General features: G+C 40.1%; 6 protein-coding genes and 1 long non-coding RNA gene across 11 annotated transcripts; 5 read left to right on the plus strand and 2 right to left on the minus strand.

Moving 5' to 3' along the window:
• The first annotated feature begins 520 nt into the window (after positions 1 to 520).
• LOC111781174 (putative WRKY transcription factor 31) lies at positions 521 to 3,086 on the plus strand. Its single transcript, XM_023661629.2, has 6 exons — positions 521 to 984; positions 1,093 to 1,191; positions 1,280 to 1,456; positions 1,533 to 1,925; positions 1,997 to 2,110; positions 2,207 to 3,086. The coding sequence occupies exons 1-6, from the start codon at positions 640 to 642 to the stop codon at positions 2,915 to 2,917; spliced, it is 1,839 nt and encodes a 612-aa protein (XP_023517397.2). The 5' UTR covers positions 521 to 639; the 3' UTR covers positions 2,918 to 3,086.
• Positions 3,087 to 5,424: 2,338 nt separating this feature from the next.
• On the plus strand, positions 5,425 to 8,562 carry LOC111782139 (uncharacterized). Its single transcript, XR_015414569.1, has 5 exons — positions 5,425 to 5,611; positions 5,693 to 5,773; positions 6,329 to 6,407; positions 7,975 to 8,132; positions 8,210 to 8,562. It is a non-coding gene; the product is annotated as an uncharacterized LOC111782139 (long non-coding RNA).
• Positions 8,563 to 9,771: 1,209 nt separating this feature from the next.
• LOC111781698 (mitogen-activated protein kinase kinase kinase 18) lies at positions 9,772 to 11,465 on the plus strand. The gene has a single exon (XM_023662386.2). The coding sequence runs from the start codon at positions 10,110 to 10,112 to the stop codon at positions 11,463 to 11,465; it is 1,356 nt and encodes a 451-aa protein (XP_023518154.2). The 5' UTR covers positions 9,772 to 10,109.
• A 492-nt stretch (positions 11,466 to 11,957) lies between these two features.
• LOC111781460 (uncharacterized) lies at positions 11,958 to 13,506 on the minus strand. The gene is made up of 2 exons (XM_023662050.2): positions 13,224 to 13,506; positions 11,958 to 12,606 (listed from the first exon to the last, which is right to left on the minus strand). The coding sequence occupies exons 1-2, from the start codon at positions 13,504 to 13,506 to the stop codon at positions 12,224 to 12,226; spliced, it is 666 nt and encodes a 221-aa protein (XP_023517818.2). The 3' UTR covers positions 11,958 to 12,223.
• PMP22 (Peroxisomal membrane 22 kDa (Mpv17/PMP22) family protein) lies at positions 13,451 to 17,747 on the minus strand. Of its 4 annotated transcripts, XR_002812987.2 has the most exons (8): positions 17,608 to 17,747; positions 16,967 to 17,065; positions 16,619 to 16,720; positions 15,479 to 15,554; positions 15,007 to 15,077; positions 14,795 to 14,880; positions 14,572 to 14,688; positions 14,299 to 14,486 (listed from the first exon to the last, which is right to left on the minus strand). XR_002812987.2 is itself a non-coding variant. In XM_023662051.2 (7 exons), exons 1-7 carry the CDS (start codon positions 17,674 to 17,676, stop codon positions 14,637 to 14,639), a joined length of 555 nt encoding a protein of 184 aa, XP_023517819.2. In that variant the 5' UTR covers positions 17,677 to 17,747; the 3' UTR covers positions 14,299 to 14,636. The 4 variants fall into 4 exon arrangements, 3 of the variants coding, with proteins under 3 accessions (XP_023517826.2, XP_023517825.2, XP_023517819.2); XM_023662051.2 differs by having other exon boundaries at positions 14,299 to 14,688; XM_023662058.2 differs by lacking the exons at positions 14,299 to 14,486; positions 14,572 to 14,688; positions 14,795 to 14,880 and adding an exon at positions 13,451 to 14,241.
• Positions 17,748 to 17,986: 239 nt separating this feature from the next.
• On the plus strand, positions 17,987 to 19,525 carry LOC111781459 (putative F-box protein At4g22030). Its single transcript, XM_023662049.2, has one exon. It carries the CDS (start codon positions 18,147 to 18,149, stop codon positions 19,395 to 19,397), a length of 1,251 nt encoding a protein of 416 aa, XP_023517817.2. The 5' UTR covers positions 17,987 to 18,146; the 3' UTR covers positions 19,398 to 19,525.
• Positions 19,526 to 19,796: 271 nt separating this feature from the next.
• On the plus strand, positions 19,797 to 22,080 carry LOC111781523 (orotidine 5'-phosphate decarboxylase). Of its 2 annotated transcripts, none has more exons than XR_015414264.1 (7): positions 19,797 to 19,937; positions 20,330 to 20,621; positions 20,720 to 20,842; positions 20,929 to 21,087; positions 21,280 to 21,457; positions 21,601 to 21,706; positions 21,863 to 21,879. XR_015414264.1 is itself a non-coding variant. In XM_023662171.2 (7 exons), exons 2-7 carry the CDS (start codon positions 20,391 to 20,393, stop codon positions 21,890 to 21,892), a joined length of 822 nt encoding a protein of 273 aa, XP_023517939.2. In that variant the 5' UTR covers positions 19,797 to 19,937; positions 20,330 to 20,390; the 3' UTR covers positions 21,893 to 22,080. The 2 variants fall into 2 exon arrangements, 1 of the variants encoding a protein (XP_023517939.2); XM_023662171.2 differs by having other exon boundaries at positions 21,280 to 21,452; positions 21,863 to 22,080.
• Positions 22,081 to 22,265: the final 185 nt, after the last annotated feature.

The raw sequence follows: 22,265 nt of genomic DNA on the forward strand, positions 1-22,265 counted from the left end.
GTCCCACGGTTGGACAGTCAACACAGATCCCACCGGTACAGATCTGAAACGTGGTGTGTTGTAAAGTGCAAGAGGGGAAAGGTGGGCCCCATGGTAGACCAGGCCCACTCCCGGTTGCCTTCAGAGAGAGCCGGGCCGTCAAATTCGTTGACTTGGCTCTTTTTCTTTTTTCTTCTTTTTATTTCTCACGTGGAAGGCGCCGCAGTATTCGGGGCGGTGGATCGGTTTTTTCTTTCTTGAGATTTAATGAACCAGTCAAACTCTTTTCTGGACGAAAAATAAGAAAGCAAGGGGTCTTTTTTTTTTTTTTTTTTTTTTTTTTGTTGTTGTTCTGTGTTTTCCGTCGGGTGGGTTCGCTCAAACCGGGTCGGGGTTGGGAGGGTTAAATACAAAGTGACGCACTATCTGATGTAAATAAACAAAAATCTGAGGTATTTGTTTGAAAATCCAAATCCATTTTGGTCTTCGTCACACCCTTTTTATAGCCGAACGCATTGCACCGGTAAAAGACTTCACAGACTTCACCCACACGTACACACCTATCTCTATTCCAATTTCCCTCTCTTCTTTTCCTTCACTCTCTATCATCTTTTACTTTTTTTTTTTATTTTATTTTCTTCCGATCTCTCTCGTCGATTTATGGACAAAGGATGGGGTCTTACCCTTCGTGATTCCGACCACTCTATTGGGTTCTTCTCAAACAAGCCACCCCCATCCACTGTCAATTCTTTTCACAGCGTTATGTTCCAAGGTATTGATTTTCCCGGGAAACTTGGCCGGACTGACGACGACAAGCCTGCTCTGCCGCTTCCCGATCACACCCGGTTAGCCGTCAACGAGGTCGACTTTTTTTCCGATAAGAAAAGGGTGGTTGATGATAGGGAGGATGAAGACTCCAAACCTCCGGTTAATATCATCGCCTCCGCTGTCAATAAAGACCACAACAATTTCACTGCTCCCACAACTGCCTTCAATCGTGTTAATGTAAGCTTAATTCCTCCAAAAATGTAAATGCTCTCTTAATTTCCAATTTTTAATGCCTAATTTTTTTTTTTTTTTTTTGGGGGGGGGGGGGGGGGGGGGGGAATTTAGACTGGTTTGCATCTGTTAACTGCGAACACCGGAAGCGATCAATCGACGGTGGATGATGGGATTTCATCGGATGGAGAAGATAAACGAGCCAAGAACGAGGTGAATTGAACCCCCCAAAAAACCACCAAGAAATTTTTAATTTTAATTTGATGGGATGGTGGGATTATATTGATTTTATGGTGTGCAGCTAGCGCAGCTTCAAGTGGAGCTTCAGCGTATGAACGCTGAGAATCACAAGCTGAGGGACATGCTAAGCCATGTGAGAAACAACTACACTACCTTACAAATGCATATCTCCACCTTTATGCAACAGCAACAGCAACAACAACAAAATCAGGCCTTGGAATCCGCTGATGAACGACAGGTAACTTTTCAAAAAATAAAAAATCAAATGAATTAAACTGAATTGAATATTAAATTAACACGTCCTCATGTTTCAGCCCACGGAAAAGCATGATCAAGTTGGGAAGGTGGTAATTCCGAGGCAATTTATGGATCTGGGACCCAGTGGGAAGACAGGGGAAGGCGATCATGAATTATTCCATTCATCGTCGGATGAAAGAACTGGTTCTGGGTCTCCGTTGAACAACACAGAAACCGCCTCCAAAAAGAGCACCGGAAGAGACCAGGAAATGGAGAATTCCAATTTACGATCAGATGGAAAAAGATCCATGGGCAGAGAAGAAAGCCCAGAGTCAGAATCTCACGGGTGGGGTGGTCCTAATAAAGCCCCCAGATTGAACTCTGCTTCTAAACCACTTGATCAACAATCCACCGAAGCCACCATGAGAAAAGCCCGTGTCTCAGTCCGTGCTCGATCAGAAGCTCCCATGGTGCGTGTAATTTTTGTCTTTTTGGAACTGAATTGTTTTGTGAGGTTTTAATTTGAATTCAATCCACGCAGATTTCTGATGGGTGTCAATGGCGAAAATATGGCCAAAAAATGGCTAAAGGAAACCCCTGTCCACGGGCGTATTATCGGTGCACAATGGCAGTGGGTTGCCCTGTTCGGAAACAAGTATGTATTTTTATTCTTTTTAACTAAATTAATCGTCTTTTTCTAATCAAAGTTTGGAGCTTTTTATCTTATTTATTTACTTTTTCTTACTTTTAGGTTCAACGTTGCGCTGAAGACACGACTATATTGATAACAACCTATGAGGGTAACCACAATCACCCACTTCCGCCGGCTGCGATGGCCATGGCGTCCACCACGACGGCGGCGGCTAGCATGTTGTTGTCAGGGTCCATGTCAAGTGCGGACCATAATCTAATGAACCCAAATTTATTGGCTCGAGCCATACTCCCATGTTCCTCAAGCATGGCTACAATTTCAGCTTCGGCTCCATTTCCAACCATCACATTAGACCTCACTCACACCCCGAACCCATTGCAGTTCCAAAGACCAGCACCCACGCCGTTCCACGTGCCGTTCGAAGCCGGACAACCACCGTCTGCCGCCGCCCAATTGCCGCAGGTTTTGGGGCAAGCGCTATACAATCAATCAAAATTCTCGGGGCTACAGCTCTCTCATGATATGGGAGCCAATTCCTCCCATTTGGGTCACCACCAAATTTCACAACCGACCGTGGCATCATCCCAGCCTAGTGGTGCTTCTTTTGCAGACACGTTAAGTGCCGCCACCGCCGCTATCACCGCGGATCCGAACTTCACAGCCGCTCTAGCCGCCGCTATCTCCTCCATCATCGGCGGAGCTCATTCAAATAATAACAACACCACCCCCACCAATACTACGTCTACATCAAACAACAACGGAAGCAACAACAACAACAACACCAAAATTAGCAGTTTCCCAGGAAAGTAGATTAAATTAAATTAGAGGCAATAGAGTTACGTTGGTTAAATGTTTTTTTGTTTTTGTTTTTGTTTTGATGATGTCCATCATGGGGGATAACATGTCCATACTTTTTTTTTTATTTTTGTTTTAATTTGGGGGGAAATTTACGAACACGACGACTTCATTATTCTTTCCATTTGTTTCATTTTGAATAAAATTATAAATATAGATGTGAATGCAAAATATTAAATAAAAATGAGGAAAAGAAAAGAGAAGAAAAATCCAAGTGTAGATGGACAATGTCTATGTCCAAGTTGTTTGGTTTAATCCATGTTGGTCCATTAATTTCAAAGAGTTGAATAAGAAAGGTTGGGGAAGAAAACAAAGAATAATCGTCCAGTGGGTAGCATATTCCAAGTCTTCCAGTCAATCAAATACGGCCAACTCCATTTTGACACGCAAAAAAGGATATCATATCCAATCAATCCATACACCAAAACACAACTTCCAAACAACACCATGGTTCCTAATTATTATCTTATTCAATACCCCATTTCAAACATCATCAAACCCTAATTAAAAAAAAAAAAAAAAAAAGTCTTCTTCCGATGCACATGCAGACACGTGAATCCCGATTTCTGATTTTATTTTAGTGTCGTGTTTGTTTGTTCACCTTCACTTAGTATATATATATATATATAGTTTTCTTCTGACTGCAAAGATTTCCATGTCTTCTTAAATTTATTGTAATTATTGATTGCTATGCAAAACCCCGCTTTCTTTGTCCAAACAAACAAAGATCTCAGTCGGAAAACAAGGCGGTGGTGGTTGGCTCAGCAGACACACACCCATCAAACTGTCACTCACTATCCTTTTTTAACTGTAATTTAAGGTTAATTTTATGAATTTATATCAATACCTCTTTATTTATTGACCCTAATTATGATTTATCTAACTACACCTTTGTCTACAAACTTATATTACTTTAATTATTTTTAAATCAATTTCTAAAAAGTTTAAAAATCTTATATATTTACTTTTAGGTGTATAATTTTATGTCATTTATTCATATTCACTCTACATTAAAATGGGATAAAACCTTAATTTAGTACACATTTAAGGGAAAAATCAAAATGAAAGTCTATGGTTTCACAATTCATATACTATATAATGCAAAGTAGATGTGACATGATGACATGTAAGGGCTAATTAAAGGTTTGTCCCATGGTGGGAAAATGAAAGTTTTGTTTTTTTTTATTATTATTTTATTGCCCTAGACAAACAAAAAGACAAAAGCTTATCCTCTTAACCCTCCAAAATTTGTGTTTCAGTGTCTCATCAAAACCTTATCCATTTGAAACTCGACCTAGGTAATAAGTTAGGTCAATCAACATAGGTTATATGTCATAGGTTAGGTCAATTCACTTCCCTTTGAATAGATGGTTAGATAAAATAAATTTGGTAAGGAATGCAAATTTTTATTTAAATATGAATTTTTCTTGAAATTGATATAATTTTATGAAAAAAATCACCAATGATTACTAAATATAATTTATTTACTAATTTTATGAATTGCCCTTTATCTTTTTTTTTTTTTAATATATTGGGCCGTGAATTTCCGCAGATCGGCCCAATTAAATCTCTTTTATTGATACATGGGCCCATTATTGACCCTCTAGTTTTATAAACAGTCCGACCTTGCCCTATTTTTTTTTTTTTTTTTTTTTTTTAATTGTTCGACATGGACGATGTTCTTGTTGGTGGTGAAGCAAGTGGTATGTTCCCTTCAGTTATGTCGGTTTTGGGTGTTATCGTCACATTTTGTATAACTTGCTTCTAACTTGAGGAACATGATATGTATGCAGAATATTGTAGTGGGTTGATTTAGGAGAATATAAAAATGTTTGTTTTCTTCAAACTTTTGCTGTAATAGCGGCCATGGCATCATGTAACTGGTACTACTGACGGGTTTCCTTTGTTATCTTGGCATATAATGCAAGGCACTTGTTTCACAACATGGACAGGCTATTATGGATTTGCTTTTAGCCAAGGTAAGTCCTATCATTTACTTTGTTAACATTGTAGTTATCTCTAACAGCCAGATTAAGGTCTTGTTTTTACATTCCACCCACAGGCACTAACATGTGTAACCATTAAAGTCCAGGCACTAACATGTGTAACCATCAAAGTCCAGCCCAGCTGATACTGTTTTCTTTAGATTTTTTCTTCTAGATTTTCTCTCAAGGTTTTTAAAACGCATCTATTAGGGAGAGATTTCGATATCTTTATAAGGGATGCTTTGTTTCCCTCTTCAACTGATGTGGGATCTCACAATCCATGCCCCCAGTGTCTATTAGGGAGAGGTTTCTGTACCCTTACAACGAATGTTTCGTTTCCCACTTGAACCCATGTGAGATCTCACAATCTACTACTTTGGAAGGTCCAGCCTCCTCGTTAACACACCACATGGGGGTTAGAGAGAGGTTAAGAGTCAACTGAGGGGCAAAAATGTCATTTTGCCCCTCCAACCCAAATAGGGGTCCAAGGAGAACCCCGCCAGATTGCCTGCAAAAGAAAGAAGAGGTTAGAGAGAAGTCAGTGAGGAGTCGGCCGGGAAGATTAACGGACCACCGCCGGAATCCATCTCCAGACGAGACTCGTACCAGGATTGAGAGGCTAGCAAGGCCTACGCTCTATCAAAACCTAAGATTATTTTGCGAGGTAAGGTTTCTGAACGACATTGATCAGATCTGAGTTTTCCCCTACGTGAATCGACCCTAAAATGCTAAAATCTTCACCTAGGAACAACTCACGCACGGTCTGTGAAGAAGTTTGGCCGAGACCTCAACCCAAAGGCGGAGATCCAAGAGTCATCCGAGAACGGTGAGCGAACTTTCGGCGTTCTTAAATCCTCCGATAGTCAAGAAAAAATTACAAAAAGAATACTAGGACGTAGACTGTAACACGATCTAGAACGTTGCCGAAGGAATCATATCGATCCGATCTACGGATCGAAAGATATGAAAATCGAAAAACAAAAACCGACTGGGTTTCGGTTTTCAGAGGACAGAGAAGAAAAAAAAAAAGAGAAACGGCCGGCGAGCGGCGGAGGGCGGCGACAGGCGCCGGACACGCGTCGACCACCAGCTGGAGCAACGCAGCTCCAGCGAGGCGTCGACACGTGTCGCCTGCAAGCCGGGCCGAACCGCAACGCGAGCCGAGCCGACCGGATCGGGCCGGGCCGGTCGACCCGCGACTGCGCGGAAGTGGGCGCGCGTGCAGCCTGCGACTGGCGCCTTCCCGCGCGCGTGGCCACGCACTCCCAGCGTGCTGCTGGTGCGTGAGCGCGCGTGGAACGGCCAATTTGGCCCGGTTGTTTTCTGTTTTCCCGATTTTTGTCCCGGTTCTAGTTCTAATACTGTTTTTTTACGTGAGTAGGGACTTAATTTAGAGAAATCAGTATTTTTGGACACCTCATGGGCAAAAAAACGCTAGCGAAAGGGCACGCGTCAACCAAGTAAGTCACTACCCGGTATTTAGGAAGAAATACTTGTAGGGTTCGCTTGGAATGTAGGCATGCATGTTAGTAATTTGCCTTAAATTAGCTCTCCATGAATGAGATTAATTAGATGGATTGTTATGATGTGTTGGGTGAATGATCTGAGTGTTGCTTGTATGCCTTAAGCTTCCGTTGTACGTATGCATGCGTTTAATTTATGTTAGAATTGTGTATGTCGGGTTTCGGGTGCTTGATGGACGAATTCGCCCCATTGAGCGCGAACTTCGTTGTAACGACCCGGGAAAGAAAGGAAAAAAAAAAAAAAAAAAAAAAAATATATATATATATATATATATATATAAAATAATAAATAAATAAATAAATAAAGGAAAACGAGAAAACGAAAAAAAAAAAAAAAAAAAAAAAACTCAGTCGCCGGATAACCCGCGAGTTTTCCAGCGACTGCCGAGTTTCGCGGAACCCACGCGAAACGACGGCCACAGCACGCTCACCCTCAGCCCACGACACCCAGCATCTTCAGAACACCTGCAAAGGGAGAAAAGAGAGAAAATTTTGAGAGAGAGAGAGATTTCGGACAAACGTCGGCGAGTGTCCAATTTCTCCGACGAGTCCTCAAACCCCACCCTCAAACCGACACCAAACGACCTGTTACCACCATAAGAGGGATCCCTAACGAAAGCACAATAACTCAGGGTGCGTTTTGTGTTATTTCGTCGTCGGTAACGAAAGCACACCGCCCGATGTCTTGACTCTAATACCATTTGTAACAGCCCATCGTGTTCTCCCTCCAATCAATGTGGGATCTCACAATCCACCCCTTGGGGGCCAGCGTCCTCACTGGCACACCATTCAGTGTCGGGCTCTGATATCATTTGTAATAGTCTAATCTCACCACTAGCTGATATTGTTCTCTTTGTGATTTCACTTCTAGGCTTCCCCCTAAGGTTTTAAAACGCGTCTATTAGGGAGAGGTTTCCACACCCTTATACGGAAACTTCATTTCACTCTTCAACCGATGTAGTCGGATGTAGTCTATAGAAGATATGTTCCAAAATTGAGGTGTGCACCTTTGATGGAAACTATGGTGTGAGGTAGTCTAAAAATGCTTCACCGAAGACAGAGTCATTTTTCTGCAATCTGTTGACTGCTTTTGCTCTCTGTTGCACAAAAGATCAATTTTTATTAACTCATGGTTGGTGATTGAAACCAGTACTAAAACTGAGAGTGTAAGAGCAATTTTATTAACTCATGGTTGGTGATTGAAACCAGTACTAAAACTGAGAGTGTAAGAGCAATTTTATTAACTCATGGTTGGTGATTGAAACCAGTACTAAAACTGAGAGTGTAAGAGCAATTTTATTAACTCATGGTTGGTGATTGAAACCAGTACTAAAACTGAGAGTGTAAGAGCAATTTTATTAACTCATGGTTGGTGATTGAAACCAGTACTAAAACTGAGAGTGTAAGAGCAATTTTATTAACTCATGGTTGGTGATTGAAACCAGTACTAAAACTGAGAGTGTAAGAGCAATTTTATTAACTCATGGTTGGTGATTGAAACCAGTACTAAAACTGAGAGTGTGCTGAATGAGAAAGATGGTAGAGCATCTGGCAGTGTCTCCGATGCTATGTGCTCAGCCTGCAAGATGGCGGTCTCCCGGATGCAAGACAAGCTGAAGCAGAACAAAACTCTGAGAACATAGCATTGATTATGTGAATGAGGTGAATCAGTTCTGTTACCATCTAACTCACCTATCGACTATCCATCTTCAGCTCACTCGTCTTTCATGCTTTTGCAGTTATGTGATCAAGGGTTGAACCAGGTTGCAGCATTGGTTGACTGTGAACAGATCCCTCAATTGCCTACTGCCTCCTTCACCATTGGTGGCACATCTTTTGTTCCTACTTGTGAACACAACAGTACTCTCTCCAGATGGATGAGGGACCTGCAGCTCACTGGATTCATACCTATGGACGCTCCTCCTCCTCTTGGATCCATCTTCTTGTTCTCTTGCATTTTCTTAGAACTCAGGATCATGTCTCTTTAAGATGATGATTCATCTCATTGATTGATTTAATATCGTTTGGTGAAATATGGTTCTCAATACAGGATCTGTTTGGAGAACATCGCATTTGTGGGCTCAAATTTTAATACAACACTCAACATGTTCGTTCTAAAAGACTTAAATGACATTAGGGTCCAAACAAGAGCACACCCTTACAAAGAATGTTTCGTTCTCCTCTTCATAAGATCTCACAATCCACTAAAAGCTCAGCATCCTTGCCGGTAGGTCGTCAATCCATATGGGATCTCATATATGGCTTTTAAGGATTCAATGGTGTTGAGAATAGTAGTCAGTAAAATGAATGTGGGCAGTTTCAAAGACCAGAGAGGATGAAACTAAAAGAGTGTTAAGTAAGCAGAGAAAGAGGGAAAAGGAAGGCCAGTTGAATGATTAATGCAGACGCAAGGAGCGGTTACGCAAGCATTCAAATGGCTTTGTGTATAGAATAATTGTTGATTGGGGTGTGAGTCAGATGAGATGTGTGCTGAACTTTTGTGTCAAAAGGTAACAAAAAAAATGGGTTAAGGGTAAGGGAACTGCGTGGTTTTGGTTGGAGGATACACAGTTCAAAAGCTTTAAGAAGGTGATACCCTGACGCTGCCTCCACTCCACCACCCCCCACCTTTGCTTTTTCTGGTTTTTTTTTTTTTTTTTTTTTTTTATAACTTTTTCAGCGTTTCTTTGCCGCCAATTCAAGTAACCTACAACCCTCTCTCAATTCACGCTTATTCTTCTCACCTAACAATTCTCTTCTTTTTCTTTATGTTTCCCATCAACAGTTTTTTAAAAACTCGCAGACAAAGCTTCGAATTTTGTCCAATGGATAATTATTGGGAAAGAAAAAACAAAAACTTTGAAAACCCCATATTTAAAATAAGATTAGGTTTCATGAACCAAAATTATACCCATAACAAAGAATTAAACACTATTTAATTGAGCGGCAAGGGATAAGGTGGGTTGGGTAAGCATCGTTCTGTAGTGTTAGGCTCATCATGATCAATTATTAATGAGAGAGGTTTAGATTTATAGTTACAGTTGTATTAATTATTCATAAAGTAAGGCTTCAAGAAAGGCAAGGTCATTCTTTAGATTAAAGAATTTAAATTACAACGAAAACATTATACCCATCATTCCTCATCCAAAAGGAAATTAATTAAAAAACAATGCTTTGGAAGAATATCCTCTCCGATGGGTTATTTTTACAACTAATTACAGATGAAGAGCACCATAATCAACGTGATTAAATCAACTGAGCATGTGATGCCATGTGAAAATTTGAATTGGCGTAACCTCTTCAATTACATTAACTAGATTACCTAAATCACCGCCGCTCAAAAGTTGCCATTATCCTTCTCCTTTGTCGCTGCTGTGATTGGGTTTGATCAAAAAGAAGAAGACGGCGGCCGTCCATTGGCTACAATGTAAGGGATAAAGTCTCTAAAAGGTCAAGCCAAAGAGAACCGAATAACTTGTTCTCATCAATTTTCAATTTTTAAAAAAACCCAATTTGCCAACTCAATTTTACTCATCAAAGAAACCATTTTTAAATGATTTCCAACATTGTAAATTTACAATATAAAAGCTCCCTCTTTTTCTCATGATCTGATCCATCGCACCCACCTCTGGTTTCTCAATGGAGTGGACAAGAGGTCGGGTAATCGGCTGCGGCTCCTCTGCCGCGGTCTCTGTCGCCACTGATCTCCGGTCTGGCCAACTGCTGGCGGTTAAATCAGTTGAGTTCGACCGCTCGGATTTTCTTAAGAGGGAACAGAGGATTCTTTCGCAATTGAATTCTTCGCGTGTTATAGCTTGTAAGGGATTTGATGTTACGTTGGAAAATGGGAATTTGATGTGCAATCTTTTGATGGAGTTTGCGTCTGGTGGGTCGATTTTGGATGCGATGGAAGCGGCTGGTGGCCGGTTAGATGAGGCGACGGCCCAATTCTATACTCGAGAGATTTTAAGTGGGCTCGAGTATGTTCATTCTAATGGTGTGGTGCATTGTGACATTAAGTGTTCTAATATTTTGGTCGGTGAAGATGGGATTAAGATTGCGGATTTTGGTTGCGCGCGGCGGGTGGAGGAGGTTTCCGGTGGAAATTTGGCTGGAACGCCGATATTCATGGCGCCGGAGGTGGCACGTGGAGAAAAACAGGGGTTTGCAGCTGATGTTTGGGCAGTGGGCTGCACAGTGATCCAGATGGTGACCGGTCGAGCTCCGTGGGAGGATGTGTCGGATCCACTGGCCGCCATTTACAGAATTGGGTCCAGCGATGACTTGCCGGAGATTCCGAGATTCATGTCGGAGCAGGGCAAGGAGTTTTTGCGGCGGTGTTTGATCAGAGACCCAGAAGAACGGTGGTCCGTAAGTGAGCTCTTAAAACACCCTTTTGTTCACGAGCAGAAATCTCGTCCCAAACAGAATCCAAGAACACCGACGAGCATTTTGGAGCAAGGATTATGGAACACGATGAACGATTTGGAAACAGTTCAAAGTCCGATCAGACCAAAATTTTACAGAACGCCATTGCAGAGGATCCAGCAACTGAGCGAAGTGTCTAAATTTCAGTCTTTTGCAATACCCAATTGGGAGAGCAACGAAGATTGGGTAACAGTGAGAAGCAAAGACATGGAAGAAGAAGAAGACAGAGAAAAAAGAGATTTCATTCCTGAATTGGAATTGCCCTGTTCCTCTGAATCCATGGCAACGACAACACAAAATGGAGCTGGTGATCAAAATTATACAAGTATTAGTAAAAGCAGTGATTATTGTTGCAAAAAAATCTACTTTCCTGTGTCCTCTGTTTTCAGCCAGATTGTATCATTGAACATTATTAATTTTTGCAATAATAACAAATTATGTTATGTCATTTCTTTGCTTCTTGTGTTTCTATCCGCCAGTTCAGTTCATCTTACATCTTTTAGATATAATGAATTCATTTTGATTTATCACAATATTGACGAAAATGTCACCGAAAGTTGCCCATAATTTATAGTAAGATGAAGTTCATATTTAATTCGAAGAGTGGTGCATGGTAGTAAAGCATATGGTTGAGAAATCAAAGCGTGAAGTTCTGTGCATTAATGATACTTGTCTATGCCTAGTTTGAATTTTGAAGTTGATTGACAGAGCCATCGGAAAAGAATAAATCAGGGCTTGTTTTAAAATGTAACTTAACAGCAAAGCCAAGCCGACAATAATGTCCGCGCAAACTTTTTCACTGTTAAAGTAGTCAAAGCCGACAACAATGATGCTCAGGTTCATCACAAATCGCCCATATTTTGGATCTGAGGGGGTTTCCTTTGGTTTGTGCTGCAGTTCTCTGGCTCCACAATAAACAGAGTTACAAGCTTTTCCATCAAAATGATTTCAAGGCATCGAATCAAATGATATGTCCTAAGAATGAGCTTTTCAGAAGCCAAATTCTTCATGGATGGTTAAAGCAAAATATGAAGAAAAAAAGAAGTAGCCACAGAAAAATGACAGAAGCAGACAAGGTGTATTCTATTACAAACCTGAACTTATCACAAATTTTCTTTTTAATAAAATCCAATCTTGTTTCGGTGTTTTACCTTCCTACTTTAAACAGAGACAACAAGCCAAAAATCCCATCTTCTTTTGCCATTGTGCATATAGAAGTAAACAGCCATCAGCAACCCATCATGGAGTATTTAGGTCCTAAATAATACGAGGGGAAATGGAAGCACAAAGCTTGAAGTGAAATTCATTAAGCAATATGGGGTTCCTTAGGAATTCTTCTTGCTTCCCGATCGAGACAATCTGTGATCTATAGATTGTATCTGGCTCCGAAGGTTCTGGTTTTCCTCGAGCAAACGGTCGTACTCGAGCAGCAACCCTTCAGATTGCTTCCTTAGAGCAACTACATTGGCTTCTGAAGTAGTTATATCTTTGGTCTTTGAGTCAAGTTCCAATTCCAACTGTTTGAGTCTTGTCTGCAGGGTAGTCCCTTCTTCTTCCAATGCCTTGATCTCCTCCGACTTGCTAACTTTCCCGTCCTCCATCACTCTGCTCTGCTTTTTGATAGCTTCCATGCCTTTCCTCCGTAGACGCAACTCTCTCATATAATGATGTAATCTATCAATCATAAGTGCCAGGAATAGAGAGCCCCCTGCAACCAAATTGTCCACCTAGTTCAGTGAACCCCAGAACTCACCATTCATGAGCTATGTAGCATTCAGCATTCAAAACCAATAATAAGCTTTTATTAAATCACCATTCATGTGATGATTCTGTTAACCATGATGAAGTTAACTAATAAGCTGAAATAAAGATATTAAATCCTTTTGTAAACATATCTTTAAATCAATGCATTTCAGAGTCTTCACACCATTAGATAGATTGTGTTCACATTATAGTTATGAAAAATGAGAAAAAAGATAGCCAAACAGATCGATTAAAGAACCACAAACTTTGACAAGCTGATGTCACTGATGAAACAGTGACCAAGGTTAAATCAAGGAGCTCAAAACACCACAACACCAAATGAGCAACAGAGTAAGATGTACTGATACTCTTTCAGAAGCTAAGCAAATCTAATCAATTCAGGCCATTCCAATTCTCAATCCAATTCTTCAACTATTCTCAAACAGATCATTTCCAGGAACAATCCACATTCAAGAGCCAAAACCAAATTCAGGTACAGAAAAATCAATTGAGTTTAAATGGCCATATGGGTCGAAAAATTCAATCCAAAACACGCAAGAAAAATGAAAAGTTTCGGCTTACCCATGAGCGTGGCCTCGAGAAGATGCTTGACCATGAGAACCTGATCGGTGGGGTTGACGGCACCGTCATCGATCCAACGCTTCCGGATCGTAACCATACTGTAAACACTGGAAAGCAGAACAATAAGAACGGTTCCGGCGACAGTCTTCACCATAATAGGACCGCGTCCGCGCTTCAGGCGATCGACGGTCAAGATCACAAGCTTCCTCAAAGGGGTTTTGAAGGAGAACAGCAATATGAGAAGCATCTCCGATAGAATCACCGTAAAGAGTAGCTGAATCATTTGGAGAAATGAAGATTGGATTTGCAGATTTTGGATCTTGGGTAAGAGGGAATAGTGATGGGTGAGATTTAAGATGTGAAAAATGATGGACCCAGAAAGGGGGGCGTGCCCAAAAATGATGAGATGGGTTGTGTTGTGGAATGGAAGCAATGGAGGGAAGGTGGGCGCAATCACTGAGCAGAAGAACGAACCTCCCGAGAACTGAATCTTCAACTAATGGATTTTAAAGAGGAAAAGAAGGAAAAGGGGGAGACTTTGAGAGAGAGATGTCATGGCCTTCCACGTTCTACCTGCTTCTTAATTGATATTTGTCCAGACAAAATGCCAAATTGTATTTATTATTCATTATTCATTATTTTGGTTTAAATTTCATTTTCCCCTTCAATTCTCTGAATTTTGAGAAATAGTAACTATTTTAGTCCTTATTACACTATTTTAATAACATAATAGCAAAGTTGAATGGTCCATTAAAAATAATAATTGTTAAAAAAATCATATTAAATGATATTTTGTCCCTGAAAATCCAGAGTCCATCTATAATGGTGGCGTTTGCGTAGTAATGAAGAGAATGGGTATAAAGAGGAAGCAACCCAAATGATCAGAATCCTTATGAGTTGCATATAAATATGAATTTGAAAAGCAGAAATTGACTAACCCATTCAGCTTTTCTTGTTCTTGTTCTGTCTCTCTCATTCAAACCCAAATTTGCGAAATTATTGGAAAATGACGCCATTGCTATCCAAAAACAAAACAAAAACTCATAATTGAGCTATAGAAACTAAGAGTCTGCTATGTTGAAAACAGGAGTGTTTAACAATATCAAATTATCATCTTCGTTCATATCTGTTCGGTAGATACTATACTACAAGTATGTCATTTTTATCTTGTTTGATATCGAGTTGGTTTAAGATAATCATTATATACATGATTATCATCGAAATCGACTGTCTCAATCATAATCATCTTCGAATTTCTATTTCCTGGGTAAAGGTAAACAAGAGGGTGATGATTGGCAGATGCATTTAGTTCAACAATCAAGTTCTGGCACTGGGGAGAAATGCTTACATAAGTACTAAGAAGGAGCATGGATTTCACCTGCCATGGACAATTCATATATATCCTAAACTCCCCTAAGATTTGTTCACCGTCAAGGATTTGGCTCGAAGATTCAAAAATATTCCCCTGAAAACAACCAAAGAATAGAAGTTTGAGGGTGGTTTTAGCAACTGGAGACTGCAAAAGAATCGCCAACCCTTGAAGGGAAAGGATACCGACAAAGTATACGTACCAAACGAATGCAACCAGGCTATGGAAAATGACACGCAACTGAAGTGGTACGTACTGGTGATTTATCCAACCAACAAATGGCCAGAACTGAAAATTTATAGGTTCTATTAATATGAATGTGTTCTAATGGGATTCAGTGCATTAGAACTGGCCATTAAAAACTGGAAGAGTTGAAAAATAATGCAAAGATGATGAGTGGGAATAGGGAAATACCATCCATGCAGTTAGCTGAACTGACGGGAATTCCTTTTTAACCTTAGCCTTTACCACGACCCAAGGCCTTCCTGCATTTCAATTTCCAGTAGACAGAAGCAAAGATCTTAAGTTCTTCAGTGCTAATCTAACAACTATCTTACAAAGTTCCATCTCAAATCAAAGTTTTGTTTTTCTTCTTTCATCCTAAGGTTTAAGTGAAGAGTTTGGATAGTGTCTTTTATTTGGTTGAAGGGAATTCTATAACAGAAGCACGCTAATTTTTAGTAGCTAAAGCTACCAAGATTCATTGCCTTTATTTAAGCTTCTCCTTTTTTCTATTTCCTTTTTTCATGTGCCCACCATCAACTTAAAGCTATTATTGAAATAAATAAAATGGGGTCTGGGAAGTAGATGAACTTTTAGGACAATATTTTACTTATATTTTTAGATGCTTGCTTTTTGAATATGATAAGTTGAGAAGTATACTCACTTTCAATTATCAGTCCGTAATAAACCAAGAAGACAAAGTGGCTCAAAGGAGAGGATGTCAGCTGTTCCACCAGCACCTGAGAACAAAACCAAATAAGTCATATATAAGGAGTTTAACACTTTCACTTATTAAATCCAACATTCGTGACCCACCCCAATGTTAGGATAATTGAGAGTTGTAGTCCCAGATTGAATAATTAAGAGGAATGTTGAGGATAATTGAGAGTTGTAGTCCTAGATTGACTAATTAAGAGGAAAATCATGTTATTAGTCAATCATGGATTTATAAGTAAGGAACACTATCTCCATTGGTATGAAGCCTTTTGGAGAAACCAAAAGCAAAGCTACGAAAGCTTATGCTTAAAGTGGAAATATCATACCATTGTGGAGGGTCGTGGTTTCTAACACCCAACATCCATATCTCGCTTAGTTCATTGCAAATGTACTTATAAATCTCAAATTGGGTCGAACAATAGACCATGACTATTTGATAACCTTTGTTGGGGAATGTAAGGACCCAGATCCACCGCTAGCAGATATTGTCTCTTTGGGCTTTCCCTTTCGGGCTTCCCCTCAAGGCTTTAAAACGCATCTGCTAGAAGGTTTCCATACCCTTATAAATGGTGTTTCCTCCCCAACCAATGTGGGATATCACAATCCACATTCTTTGGGGCCCAGCGTACCTACTGGCACATCGCTTCGTGTCTACCCCCCTTCGGGGAACAGCAAGAAGGCTGACACATTGTCCGGTGTCTAGCTCTGATACCATCTGTAACGATCCAGATCCACCGCTAGCACAAATATTATCCTTTTTGGGCTTTCCCTTTTGGGCTTCCCCTCAAGGCTTTAAAACGCATCTACTAGGGGAAGGTTTTCACACCCTTATAAATGGTGTTTTGTTCTCCTCCCCAACCAATGTGGGATATCACAGGGGAATTTGAATACTACAACAGTTTATCTTGATGATACGATTATCCCTCTTCAATACAGCCATACGATCATTTAAATAATGTAGGTTACCAATAGAATCTAATGGGATCTCATGATAGTACGGTGTTGCTCTTATTCAATAGCAAACATCAAATCAATTACTCCCAATTCTTGGTACAAAAGAAAGAATAAATGGAAGCAGACAGTGTACCTTCTTGGCAACTGTTTTTGAGTCTCTTTTCCCCTGGAAGATCTTTTCAAGTATTTGGTGAAGAAAATGGCCAAATGGTCCAAGGTAAAGACATCCATAAAGCTGCATGAGCCAATCATGAGCAAGAACCAATGTTTCTTTCAACAATACACACAAGCATAGAAGACAAATAAACTACTATCCAATTTCAGTGAACATATGCATAGAGAACCATAAAATAGGAGGTTGTCAAAACGGGCTTATTGAATACTCATAAAAGATTATGCATTCAAACTATTATTTTTGTATAGAAGGGAGATTTGCAGCAAACGTTAAAACTGTTCAGAAAAAACCTAGAGAGGACCATACCACTTTGAGAAGAATTCGTCTCAACTGAAGTTTCTGTATGCCAATAAGCTTCTGGGAAGTCACATCGCTTATCGCAATCAATACTCCTGAAGTGATTACCTGATTCAACAAAAGAACACATCTAACAAGAGTACCTTAACAAGAATGGCGTAGCTTAAACCTTAAATAGAAAGGAGAGAATCCTCACAGAACTGGAACCCAAAGGACTTTTCAATGAATCAAAGTATGCTAACAGACGAGATCAATCTCAATTTATTGAGTAACATCCAAGTATTTGAAAAACTAAGGCTCAGTTTCATAACAATTTGGTCTTTTAATCTTGAAAATTAAGCCAATAACTATTACTTCCACCAACCCAAGTAAGTCCCTTCATCAGTGAAAATCGAAGAGACACTTTTTTACTCTTTCCCAGCAAGGTACAGGTTCAGTAGACGCTGAAGTAGATAACGGGAGTTGAGTGACATAAAAAAAACGGGTTGGGACAAAACAAAATTGGGTCTGATTTATCTTCCACCGTAATTACTTAAGGGGTTTCAGCTTCCATAATCCCCGTCGCTATAAACCTCACTGAACGGAACTGATTAAGAGCTTACAAATTTCCAGTAGCGAGACATCTCAGTATAAAGGAAAGGGGAAATCACCTTGGTTCTCAAAGGATGCTGGTAAAGCTGCGAAACATACTTCTCAAACGCCTTCTTCGCAAGAGACATTGCTTCTTTCTTTGCTTCTTCTCCCAGCGATGAAGGTTTGAGTTAACACTCTCCGTTTTCATCACTGTAGTTCATCAAATCTTATCGTCCGCTTCTTCAAAATATCTGTGGCTTAACGGGGGGCCACATGGTTGCCAACAACCCCCAAAACACGAGGGAAAATGAACCAAGAGATCGCGGTCATTTGGGGCAATCTCGTTCTAACCAGCCCGGTCAAGAATTATCATCCCCTCCGCCTTTGACAGTAACACGACGTCGTTTAACCCATTACAATAGAAGAGAGAGAAGATATAATACTTTTCAACGGATGAAAAGAGGGAACGAGTCAGGAGTCAGCAAGCGGGCCGAGTCTATTCAGCCCGGTCTCTGAATTTCTTCGTATCTGAATTCTGACCCTTCAATTCGTATACTCTATAAAACACCACCACCATTGCCACTCCAATTCAAGAAGCTCTGTAATTCTTTCAACAATGGCTTCCTTACCAGCTTCATCTCTCCTCTCATCTTCCTCTTCTTCAAGAAGAACAATTATCCAAGCTGCAATCCACGTCCCAAAGCTTCCCAATCTCAGAATCTCAGTTCCCAGCTTCCCTAAAACTTCCACCAACTCCATTAAACTCATTGAACAGCTTTCCTTGAATGAACCCATCAATGCCATTCCCAGCGAATCCCCTTTCACGTCCACAGCGCACCTCCACGCTATCTTACAGGCAGTAGCCGACCGGGTCGAAATGCACAACAACATTGGCCAACAGCGAGATAATTGGAATTCCCTTTTGCTTCATTCCATTAACGCGATCACTCTTACCGCCTCCGCCCTGGCAGCCGGTGCATCCGCTGCCGGAGCCGTTGGCGCTCCTCTTTTGGCTTTGAAATTGTCGTCGGCTCTGCTTTTCTCTGCCGCAACAGGGATGTTGGTGATGATGAACAAGATCCAGCCTTCACAGCTGGCTGAGGAGCAACGAAATGCGGCTAGATTGTTTAAACAGCTCCAAAACCAAATCCAAAGTTTGATTATGGTTGGAGCTCCCACTCAAACTGACGTCGATTCCACCATGGCAAGAGTCTTGGCGCTTGATAAAGCATACCCACTTCCATTACTTGGTGTAATGCTCGAAAAATTTCCCAAAACCTTCAAGCCGGCTTCATGGTGGCCTAATTCTTCTAATTACAAAGCTAAGACGAAGAATGAAACGGCCCATTTTGATGGAAAGCAACATGAAAGGTTTAATGGATGGAGTGATCAACTTGAGGCCGAAATGAGAGAGGTAGTTGAAATCATAAAGACAAAAGACGCAGAAGACTATGTCAGACTTGGGAATTTAGCTTTGAAGATCAACAAAACTTTGGCCATCTCGGGCCCTCTCCTCACCGGCATTGCGGCTTTAAGCTCTGCTTTTGTGGGTGATTGGTCAGTGGTGGCAGCGGTGGCCGGATCTTTGGCCGCCGCCGTGAATTCGTTTGAACACGGTGGGCAAATTGGGATGGTGTTTGAGATGTATAGAAACTCCGCCGGCTTCTTCGGGCTATTGGAAGAATCCATTAACGGGACGCTAGAGGAGGCAGATTGGGAGAAAAGGGAAAATGGGCAAGTCTTTGAAACGAAGGTGGCTTTGAAATTGGGGAGAAGCTTATCCCAGTTGAGACAATTGGCTTCTAAATCAGCTGCTGCTAGAGAAGAAGGGATTTCCATTGATGAGTTTGCTAGCAAACTGTTCTGATTCTTTTTCATAGAAGTTTTGATTCGTTGATTCTTTGAGATGGGAAATGTTGTGTCCATCCAATCATTTAAAGAGAACAACATTATTTATTTATTTATAATTTACTTAAACTATAATCCTATGGTTTAATTTATATATATTATATATCCAATCATACAAATCATATAAGAACAAATTTCCAATATTTAAAAATACATGATCTCCATTTAAACCTTTTCTAAATTATATAAACCCAATTTGTAATTCAACGAAAAAGAATCGTCCAAAGGATTCGAACTGGGGTGGCGGATAAGCCAAGAAAAGGAAAATAAAAAGGAAAACAAGAGTTTAATTTTATGGGGGTGTTGGGGAACCATTCGAAAAATTGGTGGCTTTGGATTCATTTACGATCATCCCTCAGATTCTTTGTCCACTAAATTACACAGATATTATTATGGAGTTCAATTCCCAAATACATCACTGCTTTGCCTGTCTTTCTCAACTAAATCACAATTGCTTCTTCTTCTCTTCGCATTTGATCTTCATCTACATCTTCACCAGGTTGGTCCCTTCGATTTCTTGCGTAATTTGTCTATCTTAATTTATTAGAATCGGTTTTGGATGTTCTTGATAGATAAAGGAAATGGGCATTAGATTATGGATGTGATTGTTCAAATTCCATGGCCCTAGAAATGAACCTTGTGAAGAAAGAAATGTTAGACAGGATGAGTTTTGTTATTTACTTGCTTGCTTCGTGGCTGGGTCAATGAAGTGTCTTTTATTTGGTAAATAGTAATCATAGTAAGGATGATAATCCCTCTTTGATTTGTATAAATTTCATTTTTGGTGAATGATATTCTTTCGTTCATTCATCAAAATGTATAGAACCCAGTTTTTAACTCCATTGTTGGTGGTGTTTTGGGATTTGATTTTATGTTCTCTTTCCTTTTCAGTTTTAAGGGTTTAGTATCCTTTCTTGCATCTGTTTGAAGGAAGTTGTATAATGGTTCAGTCATGTTGACGGTATATGCTCCGGGAGCTAACAAGAAATTTCTGGCATGTCTAGACTCTATACCGCTGCTTGAGAATTCTCATGCTAATTCTCTTAGTTCTAGCTCCTCAGTTTCTCTGTGTTCTCTAAGGAGTTCTTGCAACAGCACTCTACACAATCCCTCATCTTTTAAAAGGTGTGGTCAATTATATACTCCTTGTGTTTTGAGCCGTTTCACTTCCAGAAGATGGCTAGTAAGTAGCTATCGAATTCCAGATTGAGTTTTGACATTTTCAGATTCTTATGCCTCAGGATTTGGAATAAATGACATATGTTTCTTTCAATATTTCAGTGCTGCTCGGATAGTTCCCCACCTCCTTCAGATGATGAATATCGCTCTTCACGCAACATAGCTATCAGTTTGTTCAGGCGATATCGGAATTTTGTTGACCGAGGAGGCAGTGACAACCTAAAGGTGCATTCTGTAGTTGAAGTGATCCTTCCTTTTCTAGTGAGATCTGTCTGCTGTCTTCTTAAATTAACATGTCTGGTACTTATCAGGATTTCATTAGTGCTGGGGTGAATGCATATGCACTTGGTTGTACTGATGAAGGTTTAAGAAAGGAACTTATTGATATGAAGAAATCTGGTCTTGAAATTGAAGTAATGCAGAGTTGTGGTGGAATCACTGGTTTAAAATCCAAAATTATCTCAGAGGAGGTATGTTACGCCCCATCGATATGAACAAGCTTGTTTCATTGGCTATGCTAATGTTTTTCATGGATATTTCTGTTTGACGTTTATGCAATTTCCTGAATCTCGCTCGATTCTTGCTAAACTGCGAAGTTACCTTCATAGAGGGTGTGAATGAAACTTCATTATGTGCCTTTTTCCTTATTTCTCTTTGTGCAGATTGAAGAATGCATTCTGTGGCTGAGCATTGTATTCATCACCATCTTGTGTACACCACAACCAACTGTAGTTAGATGGTCATCTACACCTCCGGTGTCAGATGAAGTAAGGCTGCAGTGGAAAGGCTTCTGTGCTCTCATTGCCAATGCATATTATGTGCGAGGCATGGCATGGTAAGGTGCTCTTTATATCATTTCTCACATCTCAATTAGTGTTGTTTGTAAACTGCTCATTCGTAATGAAATGAGCTATTAATTGTATCCATACTAGAGAATAACCATTTAGGCTTTATCTAGACTCCATTTGTTATTTTTTATGAAGGCTGCCTGTAAACACCCTACAACTTGAGCAAATGGCAGTGGTGGGAAGAGCGGAGGAACCTTCAGTTGTTGCTAGCCGAATGCTTCTAGTGTTCACCACACTTGAGGTATGTCTGAAACTGCTACAAGCTCCATGGATTATCCGCTACCAGTATTTCAATACCCATGTTTTTCTTCTGCTTTGAGATACACTTACTTTGTTTGTTATACAAGTTTTTATGCAGAAATGAGGCATTGAAGTATCATTATTGTGATATGTGCAGGTAGTTAGTCCACAATGGCCTAAAGTATAGACATGCAGAGATCGTGAATCAGATTTACTCGACCTTTTCTCTGGTTCAATTTGTGGCAAATTTGCAAATTATTCTTAAGAGCCATTTTTTCCTTTAAAATGATATTTATTGTCACAGTTCATACATGTCACGATATTCCCATCGGAATAGACTACAGCTCTTATAAATTATTACCATATCTACTACCCCATTATCACAGTTCTAAGTACTGAACTTCCACGGATCATTGACAATATTATCTGAGAAGTTTGACTTTGCATCTGCATATTTCATCAAATTTGCTCGAAAAACCACAAAATCAGGTAGGAGGAAGGAGGAGCTAGAGAACTAGGAAGCATTTCCTGTTGGGACTATTATTCTGATAAAAGATTGT

The sequence above is a fragment of the Cucurbita pepo genome, chromosome 19 (genome assembly GCF_057944985.1).
Source record: "Cucurbita pepo subsp. pepo isolate OVF chromosome 19, ASM5794498v1, whole genome shotgun sequence".
Taxonomy (NCBI): domain Eukaryota; kingdom Viridiplantae; phylum Streptophyta; class Magnoliopsida; order Cucurbitales; family Cucurbitaceae; genus Cucurbita; species Cucurbita pepo.

Coding starts and splice junctions, on each gene's coding strand:
- PMP22 (XM_023662051.2), bottom strand. CDS start 17,676: ATGTCTCTTGCGAAGAAGGCGTTTGAGAAGTATGTTTCGCAGCTTTAC. Junction 17,066..17,607: donor AGCATCCTTTGAGAACCAAG/GTGATTTCCCCT, acceptor TTGTTGAATCAG/GTAATCACTTCAGGAGTATT. Junction 15,555..16,618: donor CAAAAACAGTTGCCAAGAAG/GTACACTGTCTG, acceptor TTTTGTTCTCAG/GTGCTGGTGGAACAGCTGAC.
- LOC111781174 (XM_023661629.2), top strand. CDS start 640: ATGGACAAAGGATGGGGTCTTACCCTTCGTGATTCCGACCACTCTATT. Junction 985..1,092: donor CTGCCTTCAATCGTGTTAAT/GTAAGCTTAATT, acceptor GGGGGAATTTAG/ACTGGTTTGCATCTGTTAAC. Junction 1,457..1,532: donor AATCCGCTGATGAACGACAG/GTAACTTTTCAA, acceptor CTCATGTTTCAG/CCCACGGAAAAGCATGATCA.
- LOC111781523 (XM_023662171.2), top strand. CDS start 20,391: ATGTTGACGGTATATGCTCCGGGAGCTAACAAGAAATTTCTGGCATGT. Junction 21,088..21,279: donor CCAAAATTATCTCAGAGGAG/GTATGTTACGCC, acceptor CTCTTTGTGCAG/ATTGAAGAATGCATTCTGTG. Junction 21,453..21,600: donor TATGTGCGAGGCATGGCATG/GTAAGGTGCTCT, acceptor TTTTTTATGAAG/GCTGCCTGTAAACACCCTAC.
- LOC111781460 (XM_023662050.2), bottom strand. CDS start 13,506: ATGATTCAGCTACTCTTTACGGTGATTCTATCGGAGATGCTTCTCATA. Junction 12,607..13,223: donor TCTCGAGGCCACGCTCATGG/GTAAGCCGAAAC, acceptor ATTTGGTTGCAG/GGGGCTCTCTATTCCTGGCA.
- LOC111781698 (XM_023662386.2), top strand. CDS start 10,110: ATGGAGTGGACAAGAGGTCGGGTAATCGGCTGCGGCTCCTCTGCCGCG.
- LOC111781459 (XM_023662049.2), top strand. CDS start 18,147: ATGGCTTCCTTACCAGCTTCATCTCTCCTCTCATCTTCCTCTTCTTCA.